This window comes from Alosa alosa, chromosome 9 (genome assembly GCF_017589495.1).
Source record: "Alosa alosa isolate M-15738 ecotype Scorff River chromosome 9, AALO_Geno_1.1, whole genome shotgun sequence".
Taxonomy (NCBI): domain Eukaryota; kingdom Metazoa; phylum Chordata; class Actinopteri; order Clupeiformes; family Clupeidae; genus Alosa; species Alosa alosa.
This window is the reverse complement of record NC_063197.1, coordinates 11,392,500-11,404,540: the sequence shown is the minus strand read 5'-3', so window position 1 is coordinate 11,404,540 and position 12,041 is coordinate 11,392,500. Positions and strand designations below refer to the sequence as shown.

At 40.6% G+C, this 12,041-nt stretch overlaps 1 protein-coding gene across 3 annotated transcripts; it reads right to left on the bottom strand.

Annotated features, from left to right (window-relative positions):
- Window positions 1–597: 597 nt before the first annotated feature.
- mcoln3b (mucolipin TRP cation channel 3b) lies at window positions 598–11,996 on the bottom strand. Of its 3 annotated transcripts, XM_048252440.1 has the most exons (15): window positions 11,897–11,996; window positions 11,700–11,771; window positions 10,845–11,062; window positions 10,563–10,730; window positions 10,016–10,169; window positions 9,821–9,905; window positions 9,580–9,676; window positions 9,198–9,297; window positions 8,892–9,004; window positions 8,493–8,642; window positions 8,110–8,211; window positions 7,800–7,922; window positions 3,773–3,979; window positions 2,937–3,073; window positions 598–1,238 (listed from the first exon to the last, which is right to left on the bottom strand). In XM_048252440.1, the coding sequence occupies exons 3-15, from the start codon at window positions 11,058–11,060 to the stop codon at window positions 1,205–1,207; spliced, it is 1,686 nt and encodes a 561-aa protein (XP_048108397.1). In that variant the 5' UTR covers window positions 11,061–11,062; window positions 11,700–11,771; window positions 11,897–11,996; the 3' UTR covers window positions 598–1,204. The 3 variants fall into 3 exon arrangements, with proteins under 3 accessions (XP_048108397.1, XP_048108396.1, XP_048108395.1); XM_048252439.1 differs by having other exon boundaries at window positions 11,700–11,995; XM_048252438.1 differs by lacking the exons at window positions 11,700–11,771; window positions 11,897–11,996 and adding an exon at window positions 11,428–11,632.
- Between the last annotated feature and the right edge of the window lie 45 nt (window positions 11,997–12,041).

Here is a 12,041-nt window from a genome sequence, read left to right as displayed (position 1 = left end):
AAGATTTATTTTATTCTATTCTAATCCACCATGCGTAATGTAGGGATGGAGAATGCTTTTCAAGTAGCCTATATTTTACGATTCAGCTGAAAACTCTAAGCTCTTGAAAACTTCGTTTGGAAAAGAATGGATAGGCGATCATGTGATGTCGTGGTCTTATCGCCCTCTCACGGTGAATTGCACGGATGAATATTATATGATTTGGTGCTTCTTTGTCAATCGGACCTTCGTCAAAATGAAACGCCATTGCGTGACAAGTGTAAAAATAGCGGCCTGATTGAACATGCACTAAAATAACCGAACATAATTTAACATAACCTGGTAGGGGGTAGGTTTTGTTCAGGTTAAGTTCAGAGCCTATGTTACCATAGTTACTTACATAGCCTGATCATTTTTGAGCTTTCTGGAACTGAAATCCCAGGTTTACCGCTAACTCTGGGTTAACATACCCATTTAAGCCAGTAAACCTGCTTTCTGGAATACCCCCCAGGACAATTAACTAATACATAAATAAATGTATAAATAAATCAAATAAATTCTGCTCCTCACAGGTAATATGCTTCCACAAGCTTCCAGTAAATTGCTATTGAACACATAACAAATCACAATATTTATTTCTCTTCAGAATCTAAACAAAGCACCATTATACATTGATTGATTTTAACAATCTTTATAATTTTATAATCTTTAGAGACAGAAGACCACGCTATTACTCATATTTTTGTGATGACTCCTTACCCCATAAGCACGATTATCTATACAGGTTTACAGAAAACACAGTGCATAAAAACTGTCCTTCACCTCATCCTCCACCTATTGCAGACAGGTACAATACTTAGAAAAAGTGCCAAAGTGCATCAGAATGTGTGTAAAAGGTACTGTAAACATATTGCCTACATTTTGTTGGTGTACTTGCTCAGTGTGCATAATTATTACTGTGTATATTTAAAGCAAGTCCCACATTTCATTTTCAGACACAAAATGTTAAAAAGATCAAATAAGACTCTCTTGCCTAAAGTACTTCATTGGTCTTACATACAACATATGACAATAATAGCTCACCAACATTATTATTGTTGTATTATAATGCAACACATTCAACTAGAGATTATAAAGCTGTACAGTAATGTTGATTTCAGTACAATTCAATCTTTTTACATTTCTCCGCCGTTTCTCGTGTGGTGCAATTGCATTCTGGTAGCAACTAACTCGGCAGTCTCTCTTGATAATCATCAGATCTGCAAAAAGTGCAATGAAATACATGATAAGCAGCTGATCTTTTTGTACGAAGCAGTCAATGAATATACAAACCACTAATTTATTTAAATAAGATTATTAAAGATTGTTTTAGGCTTTTCATGCTCTACCAACTCCCATTGCCTTTAACACTACAAAGGCTGTGACTGGTCATTTTGGCAACTTTTTTTTTTTTTTTTTTTCAAAAAATTACTTTCTTAAAGGGACACCAGGCAAGCCTGATGCTTTTTCTCGACGAAGCTCCCCCTAGCGTCTGTACGTGTCGATATGTGTGCGAGCCCTCGCTCGGTCTGAAGCTTTTTTCCTTTTTTTTGCATCTTCCGTCAAGGGTTTTTGCTGATTCTTCGCCGGCTCTGCCATTATACACACGTTTGCAACAATCGCTAGTGTTTCGTTAACCTGCCTCTGTGCTGGGGATGCAGGATGTAAACTGATCCTGCTTCTCAAAATGTCTGAGACTTTGTGAGACTGAAGGTCGGTGGGTCGGATACACCGAACGTGCAAGTGGGATATTCTTCCAACAGGCAGTAGGGGCGGGCGAGAGAGTCTTCAATTGCCCTGTAATGAGTCATTTAACCATATACCGACTTACGGAGTTCTGTTGGTGAAATGTTTGAGTTTAAGAGGCCGTTTACACGACACCGCCGGGTGGATTTTCTCTTACCGCTTTCACACCTTTAACGACTCCGGCAAGAAAAAACCTCACGTGTACACACAGAGGTGTAACCGGCTAAATGTGCTGTAGTGCATATGCCAGACCAGTCGATGGCGCCGCTGTGCAGAAGCTTCACGACAATTTCACGTGAATCGCATAGAAGAAAACATTGTTGAAACAGTTTGTTAAGCCAGAGAATGTCTAATAAGTGCTCTGGTTAAGCCGTCGCATGAAATAAGTAGACTACAGACAATTCGGTTTTCAATTCAACTGTTAAACTAATAAAGTTAATTTTCAAGGTATGTGACTGCTATGTGAAATTTCAACTACTTAACCTACGCATTGCATTAGGTCTGAGCACCACTGGAGACAACACTAACATGCAGTAAGCTAATGTTTAACTAAGTTAAGCTAACGTGTGCTTCTAACTTAGCCACTAAAGGCTGATAGGCTACATTGTGCACATAAATCATGACAGGGGAAAGAAAAACATTTTAATATGATAAATAAATGGTTTGGTTTGTTTTGACAAGCAACATGTCAGGTCGAGTGCCGTGGCTATGTCGTCATAAAGTTGCCGGCTTCGCACCTACAGCCGTCTACACGGTTTCAGTCTCCTAAACTGCCGGCGTCGTGTACATGCAAGGCGTAACCGTTAACAAAACCTCACCGGTTTCACAAAAACCGGCGTCGTGTGCACGGCCCCTAAATTCCAACGCTCAACAGTCAACGGTCGTTCTAGTGCTAAACCCTTCCCTTCTTCAGCTTGACAACATCAGAATCTCTCTCACAATATACATGACCACACAGAAGCAGTCACTGGTCAATGGACCCTTTCAGGAGAGTTCCATTATCAGCATCATAGTTGGCCCCACAAGACTTCCTTTTTAACATTCCATATGTTATCTTCATGCAGAGGAAGTAGATTGGGGCCCAAATAGAATGTTCAAGCATTGTTTGTGTTTACCTTGTTGAAAGGGTCCATAAAAGTAGAGTAAAGAGTAAAAAGAGTGTAAAGAAACACCTGCACTGCGGGAGACAACAGTGGAAACAGACGGTAGGATTTTGGTCCAGGCGGTAATGGCCAGAGTCGGGCAGGTCTTTGCACTCGGATATGAAGGCGTGCAGCTCAGACTCTAGACTGCCTTCCTGCTGCTGATGCTGAGAGAAGTAAAGAGAAGTTACTAGCAGGTTGGCTCAGGTTCAGAAAATACATCTCCATAATGTCAATTCATTTCTGGTATAGGCATGCATGCTGTGCAAGTCATAGCAATGTTGGCTGTGGGCTATCCAATCCATTTGAATACTGGTGAAAAGGTCTAGATTTGTATAGCCTTTAACAGATTAATTCAATAACCATGTGTTGACACTCTGTTAGCTATACATGTATGGTTAAGGTTAAAGTTAGACTTTGGAATTGGTCAAGGTGATGTTCAGTAATTGATCAACAACAACAACTTTACATGGTGAACATGAACCTTAATATATGGGTGGACCATCCGTGCAGTAGCCTGTAAAGTTGTGGGCTCAATACCCGGCTTCCACCGTTGTGTCCTTGAGCAAGGCACTTAACCCCGAGTTGCTCTGGGGACAATGGTCCTTGTAGTATAATTGACGTGTGTGTGTGTGTGTGTGTGTGTGTGTGTGTGTGTGTGTGTGTGTATGTATATATATATATATATATATATATATATATATATATATATATATATATAAATATATATATATATATATATATATATAAATAACTTTGGATAAAAAAAAATGTCTACCAAATGAATCAATAAATAAATGTCAAATGTAAACGCAAGTAAAGTGATCCCAAACCGATTTACCAAACAAAGAGCGTTCTGCCAGTACCTTAATAGTTTCGTAGGTGTCTGTGATGAGGGTGATAAACAGACTGAGGACCATGTAGATGAACAGGGACACAAAGGTGTACAGGTACACGCGGCTGTAGAGCCACACCAGGTAGCTCTTCTGTTGCATGTCTTTGAAGGTGGGGAACATGTCGTCGCCATTGATCAGGGAGAACAGGCACTCAGAAACGGTGTTCAGGGAGCGGAACTAGACGCAAAACAATTGAGAGAGAACAACTGTTAAAAGAGACACTCTGTGTGGCTTGTGTAAAGCAAGTTTATTTATAAAGCACATTTCATACACGGGTAATTCAAGAACAAAAGCAAAGAGTAATAGTACATAAAAGCATAAAGGGCCAATAGTTAAAAAAGTACATAAAGTAGGATAATTAAAAGACTTAAAAGACAACGTAGAATGATTAAAAGACAACAACTTCCAATTACCGGAACACAGCCAACAACTTAACCTTATGCTTTGTCACACCATACCGGTCAACACTCCCGTTTTTCCCGGGTTTCTCCCGTATTTCAAGGTAATCTCCCAGCACCCTCCCGTTTTGTTATTTCTCCCGGAAAACTCCCGTAATTTGCATGGCCATCAAACTTCATTTTAAAATCATTGATCCATTCAGGTTGCCAGATTGTGTATGAAATACACTCTACACATACACGATCACTTAGTTTCAATTTCAACCGTTTTATCATAGGCTAAAACCTGGCAACCCAAAACCCAAATAAGGAAGCGGGTGCCGACTGTCGTAAGTCTCGTCGTAAGCAAGCGGGCTAGTTGAATGGCCTACTCCAGAACTAGCTGTTGTGAAATTGTTGGGAATTTAATTGATTAACACATCACATAAACTGTTATTGAGTTTTGTTGATACACTGAACTTGTGCCCTCAGAAGTATATATACTTTTTTGATCCCGTGAGGGAAATTTGGTCTCTGCATTTAACCCAATCGGTGAATTAGTGAAACACAAACAGCACACAGTGAACACACAGTGAGGTGAAGCACACACTAATCCGTGCAGTGAGCTGCCTGCTTCAATATTTCGAGGGAGCAGTGAGGGGTTAGGTGCCTTGCTCAAGGGCACTTCAGCCGCAGCCCACTGGTCGGGGCTCGAACCGGCAACCCTCCGGTTACAAGTCCAGAGTGCTAACCAGTGGGCCACGGCTGCCCACAAATCTGACAGCAAGCAGCTTTGGAGTTTTGGAAGTAGGCTGCAGGCAGGCAGCTGGTGGATACATAACTGGCATGCGTAAGGTAATGGTAAGGTAAAAGCAACGACCGAAATGCAGTGTTGAAACACGTGTATGAAACGTATTAAATATGCAAACACAGATCCGGTACTGAACACCCCCCCCCCAAATGTTGACAGGTATGTGTCACACCTCCAGTTAGGCTGTTGCATTAAATTTAGCTATATACCAGCTAACCCAAACCTAGCCCAGAAATATCATTGACCATCAGCAAGTCATCAAACCTCCATCTTTGATTATCCAACAGTATCAGAAAAATCTGTTTATTTGATTGATCCACATTCACAGAGGATGTGTTTTCCAGTAGGTTCTAGGTCTATACACTATTGACCTAGAATGTGTCACTGGATGAGCGAGGGCTACATATTGCACATTATAGGAAGCAGAGAAAGGGTGTTCTCTGTCCCCTTAATAATGAACCCTAACATTGCTAACTTACACTTACCATACACTTCCTTCTTCCTCGTCCTCTCTGAACTATATCTTTGTGTTATTTTCAACTCAATTTCCCCACCCGATTACCTTAGTTCTCTTTTTTATTTTAATAAAAAGGTCTCCTATTTCAATGGAGCCTGAACGTTGTTCCTCATTTGTAAGTTGCTTTGGTTAAAGGCGCTCTAAGCGATGCTGGGTAATGTCACTTCTGTTGACTTTCAAACAAAACAAAGAGCTAGCTCGCTACTTCCTCCCCCTCCCGTGCAATTGAAACTCTCCTAAACGCGCATCTCATCTGTGATTTGCTGGAACAGTTTGTTATGTTTTTATGGGCTAGGTTTGCCCAGGTTGTTTTTGTTGCCGTTTTTGGAGCCTGGGGCCTGTACTACGAAGGGAGCTTAACCTACCCAGATGTAACCCAGGGTTACTTTGTTAAACCGGGGTTGACAAAACCTGGTTATCTTAAGTGGTGTTAATCGGTACTACAAAGCTGATTATGAAGTTGATTTGTTGAGCCGGGGTTAACCTAATTGGAGTTTGTGCGCGTTCACATAAAAGGGGCGTGTTGCAGCGCAAGTCAACACTTTCAATGATGACGCAATCACCTTTTACGGATGAGGAATGCACAATTATTATGACAAGTTATGAGGAATTAAAACCCACTCTACGACAAAAATCCAATACGTTGGCAGTGAACAAAGCAAGGCTGTTGGCAACGTATTGCAGATCGGGTAGCCTTAATGCCTAAAAGTAAAGTTTTATTTCCACATGTTCTTCAAACATGTGTTACGGAGGATTAGCTTGCGGAATGTCTGAAATGAGTTTAAATAATTAAATTGCCTATTTTGAGTTCATAGAAATGCCTACAGATGCAACACAATTTAGAAGTGGGCATATAGATTACAGTAATAGGATAATTGAATGTTTAAGTAGCCCCCATTGACTGATTTAGTGTATGCCTAATCCTGTGAACATTTCAGATGCAACACCATTGCCAAACGCACATGGCAGCAGGTGAAAATGAAACACAAACACATTATTCAGAATAGTAGGTTTATATAGTTATAGCTTGCATTAATATTTCTTAATTATGAAAACATGTAGGCCTAGTATGCTTATAGCCTCCACTTGGCCTCTGTTTTACAGCTAACAAGAAAAATGTGTCTTTGAACACTAGCCTACTAAGGAGTGTTTTACAGTAGCAGAGGAGTTGGCCTTCGCAAATAATAGTGGAAGGGCGATTGTGGAAGGGGTTGAGGGAGGCATTCGTTCGGATTCTGGTGCTGTGGAAATGTGTAGCCTTTATGTGCAGGGTACAGAAATATGACATTCAATTCAACAAGTTTGTTAAAATTGTGATTTTCATTTATTAGGCCTACTGTAGGCTAGGCTATGTCCGATTTATTTTAGGCTATTCTTGCTCAGATGTTCAGCATACTGTCGGCTAGGCCTATGTCCGATTTATTTTCGGACATACAGTATTCTTGCTCAGATGTTCAGCATCACCGATTAGATGGAATACATGAATGTCCACGTAAGGGTATTGCTATGACGGGTGACATAAGAGACTTCTGCCTAGATCATCTGACAAAGATAACGAATTCCTTCGGCTGACAATCTATATGTTCATAGAGAATATCGTCCGGATATATATATATATATATATATATATATATATATATATATATATATATATGCTATAGTCTATATATGGCGGTCTCTAAAACCCCTCGCCCTGCGAAGAGAGCCCCTCATGATTTGCGCTCCAATGTCGTATGGATCATCCAGGTACGCCGACATTGTCTCGAATTGTTAGTGGAGGGGTGGTAGGCTACTTATAAAGGGTGTGGTTAACGGAAACCTCGGGTTAACCAAGAACATAACCTCGTCGGAGCAGGTTTGAGATGCAGGGTAAATTGCCATGGCAGCATACCTAGGTTAAAACATATCCACCTTTCGTAGTACGAGTTAATCGGGAAGCTATGCCACGCGTGATCAAGTTACTCTCGAAGTTACCCAGATAAGCCAGTAACCCCGCTTCATAGTACAGGCCCCTGGACTGTCCACAGAGATTGGGTTTTTTACAGTGTATTCAGGACACAGACAGTTAGCGGTTGGTTAGGTGATGTTTGCAGTAAGTGACAAACTGTTTTAGCCTAAAAAACGCATGGCATCGCTTAGAGCACCTTTAAATGTGTCAGCTAAATAAATATATCTGAATTTGTATACATCTAAATCACAGTTTACAGCTATGGGTAGTCCCATGTTTGCTTGAATTTCTGACTTTATGGTGTCCACATTTTGTTGATGTATTTTAAAGAATGTGAGCCTTGCCTTTTCATGATATGGCCCCAGCACGATCCACCCGCAGAAGCAATAACCCAGGTAGATCATGGCAGCGCAACAGCAGAACCGGATCACGTTTGGGAATGCTGTTCTCAGAGTTATGATGAGAATCTTTCAAAGGAAAAAACAAAAAAAAGTCAGCACAAAATGTTAAAGACACCACTCAAAAGAAATTAGATGTTGCTAGTCCTAACATTATGTGATGTACTCTTTTTGACAGAAGTTCAACAATTAATGAAGGAATGAGGAATGTGAGAAGTAGAAATAAACAACACTGTAGTACACAAAACAATCTTACGTTGTATTTCCTAAAGTAGCCCATGTATCGCAGGACCCCTACCCACACAAGCATGGTGCCAGTGCCCAGGAGAATACTGCAGAGGTCATAGGTGGTCACATCCTGGTGAAACATGCCGGTTGTTTAGAGTCGTTTACTTTCCAGGTAATCATGCTAGTCACACATCAACATGGCTACATTCCTTTACAACCCTTAGCATACCTGTCACTGAACCGAAATCACATTAATCATACTGACAAAGCACCACTATGACTGACCACCATCTTCAAGTTGACATTACAGATCATAGAGATTTTGTTTATTTAACAGAGGTAACCTCTGTGTGATTCATCTCGTGATCTCTCCTTCACACACTCCTGTGCACGTCCACAAACCTCTCTCACCTTTATCTGGATCTCAATTTTTATGATGGAGCCGATGATGGTCAGAGCGTCGCTGACAATGATGAGGAAGTACCAGCCATTTATAAACTCCATTTGGTCAGACCGGGGCACAGTTTTGTTATAAAAGGTGCTGAAAAACTGGGTATACTCCTACGAATGGATAAAAAGGGGAATATGAGAGGACCGTGATACTTCCAGTGATGCATTATGACTGTCTAAAATACCATTACCAAGTCATGAGCCTTTGACTCAGGGAAAATATAGCCTCTGCAAATGTCATATTGAAATGCTAAACAGGACAGGCATTCTCGTGGGATAACCTTAGGATTATCTGAACATATGAGGGTTTAGGAGAACAAGGTATTGGATCAGCTGATGCCATTAAAATGGGAGACTTACGGACTGGAGTTTTATTCCAGTGAAAACTGATCTCAAGCAGAGAATCAGAGATGCGAGGCACATCAGAATGATGATGGTATCAAAAAAAAGGATGTAGACAAGATTCCTTGGGGCTAAACAAGGGAGAGAGAGAGAGAGAGAGAGAGAGAGAGAGAGAGAGAGAGAGAGAGACAGACTCGTATAGCTTGTTCTTTTCCTAACACATGTGCAGGACAGGCTAAATGCTTCCTCTTTCATCAAATGTACACAAGAAATTTACACCATCTGGCAGATAGGACATACAAAATCAAATATTGGATTGCTCACATGTGCCGGTGACATTCCAGTCTTTGCATTCTTTGATCTCAACATCATGATCCAAATCCACCTTGATTCGGCCACTGTGGGCTCTGTTGTTGAAGGTGATCTGTTCACAGAGACATTTTTTTCTATTTATATTTAACTGGTCACATGTTACTCATAACCCTTATGATATTTGTCTTTCCCCAACACGCACAACCTTATAGGAAATTCTTACACCAACATTATGGCCCAACATTTTATTTTGAGTTTAGGACACAATCCTGGTGGAAAACTCAGGCAGAGTGGAAGGGCATATTTGGTTCCCTTTTGTTACGCATGTCTTGAAATGACAAATTGCAGGAAGGAAGTTTGTAGACAAGCAGGGAGGGTTGGTCAGGTGACATACCAGTATATCGAAGTCATAGCAGTCAGGCAACTCATGATGTTGGACAGTCTGCAGATTGATGGCTTTCAGTGTAAAGTTAATGTTCACAGCCAGCAGTCTGGAAGCAAAAAAATAAAGTTCGCAAAGTGAAAGGCATTAAACAAAGCCATTGACAATATATGCATAGTGTACACTTCACACATCCAGCAGCAAAGCTTGTATTTAGCCTGGAGTCTAATTTACTGAATGGTTTTTGTTATACCTTTTGAAATCTAAAGTAAGATTTGCTGGAAATGGGTTCCCAGGCGTTTGGTGAAAAGGGACCATTGGAAAGATTTCCACACACTCTAGCAAGGGGGTGAAAAACAGTTGGACAGTTGAAGATGAAAGGACACAAAGGGGACACCTTCACAGAACACTAAACAGAAAGCACCAAGTTTTTTGAGTAAACCATTACCAACGTCCACTTGTGCATCAATGTCAAAGGTCTCATTTCCCGGCGAGATGCTTCCATTTCTGTAGGACTCTTGGCACAGTACGAGAGGGGTGTAGGATAGACCAATCTTCTCGTATGCATGGTTTCCCACGGAAATGTTTTTGAGGTTGGTAAACTAACGAAGAGGAAAGGTCACACAAACCAAAAACCCACACCATCTTGAGTTTGAACATGATCGTCTTGAGGCTTCACACAATACCTAGACACAAATGGTATGTGCAGTTTCCAAAATAAAAGCTATTACTTTTACATATAGACCTATATATAAATCAGGTCTGTTAGCATCATTATTATTACTTATCCGTCACATTTGACCATTTAGTAGAACACTTTTTTGAAGGCGTTTCAGAGCCATAAAGAGCCAGGTGTTGTTGGAGTGTTAACAAAAATAATCCAGCTCACAAAGTGTGCTTGTGCTCTCATGTGTGTGCTTCTTAAGATAATAAAGAGAAGGCACCAATCCAATATTATGCCATCTTGCATCCCAAAATGATTAGTAAGGGCCTACCTGTTCTATGACATATCCAACGTGGTCATACATGTCTTGCTTTGTGTACAGTGCGTATGTGTGTGCAGTGCCATCTGTGTAATCTTTAAGGAATAAATGCTTGAATGTCATCAGGTTTTCCTCTCTGAATGTTACAACCATCTCGTTACTGAGTCCAAATAAGACCAGCTAGAACACACAAAAAATAACCAGATCAAAACGATACACGTCATGCCAATAATTTCTTCAAGGCTGTGTATAGATACACACTGTTAAAAGGAGATTTTGGTTATTGGTTCTTACCTGAACTGTAATGATGACAACTTTGATTATTTGCAGAATTAGTTTCCATGGCTTTCTCCCACGAGCTTTGTACTTCTCACAGGGGTTCATGAAGAAATACTTGAGTTTCCTCCTAAAGCGTTCCACTTCCTTAAAGTTCAAATTTGGAGAATCTGACCAGAATGGGTGAGCATTTCCATTGGGATCATTTGCAGACCTGTAAATAGTTTCATCCATATCTGGAAGAAACAGAACACAAATAAATAAAAAAAAACGGAAAACATAGAGACAGACAGAGACAAAGAGAAAGACATGGGTAGAGAGAGAGAGATAGAGGCCATGTAAAATCCTAAAACTGTCATTTGATTTGAATTGATAGAAGTTCAGTGTTCATCTCCAGCTGACCTATTGGATGGCAATGGCATAGCCTGAAGGTAACCTTACCTTACCAAGTACCTTACCTTTATCCTAGACCTGAAATAGGCTACGTTTTTCAAGCTTCTGGAAACATTATGTGGTGTTAACTCTTTACAATTTACTTTGCACTTCACCAAATTAATATGTAACACACGAGGAAGGGGTGGATCTGGCTTAATTAGCCTACCTGAGCTTTGACCCGTGACATGCTGAATAAGAAACTGCATCTCACAGTCAGAAAGTTGATCAAACTGTTCCATGCTGATCTTGTACATGGAAACAAACTTTTCCCAATCAACTGTCAAAGCACAGAATAACTAGATGCACATCTGCTGGGGAGAACAAAATGCTAGCCTAACCACACTCCAGCTCAATCATATTCGGGCGCCACCACCGGCGTCAGTTTAAATAAATTCAGGAGACTGATATCCTGCCCATACGGGCGAGACCAACACTCACCGGCAAAAATGTTGTGTGTCTAATTATGACAATCAACAGAAATCATACGTCCATTGATCCTCTTCTCCTGCGCTGCTTATGAAGAAGTTGACCGGTGATTAAAGTAAAATGGTGCACTGTAGGCTATAAAATCCGATGACCACGGTTTAGAAAAAAATATGCAATGCTATTACATTAAATATCACAGTTCTTCTCACCGGATTGTTTATCTGCAGTCTATTCGAATTGTAATTATGGAAGAAAATGGAAAAGTTGAACACCTCTGAAGAACTCCCTGAGCAATCTGAACAGGTGAGGTGACTGTGTTAAGAAGTTGAGGGGAGTGTCACGTGTGTGCATGAT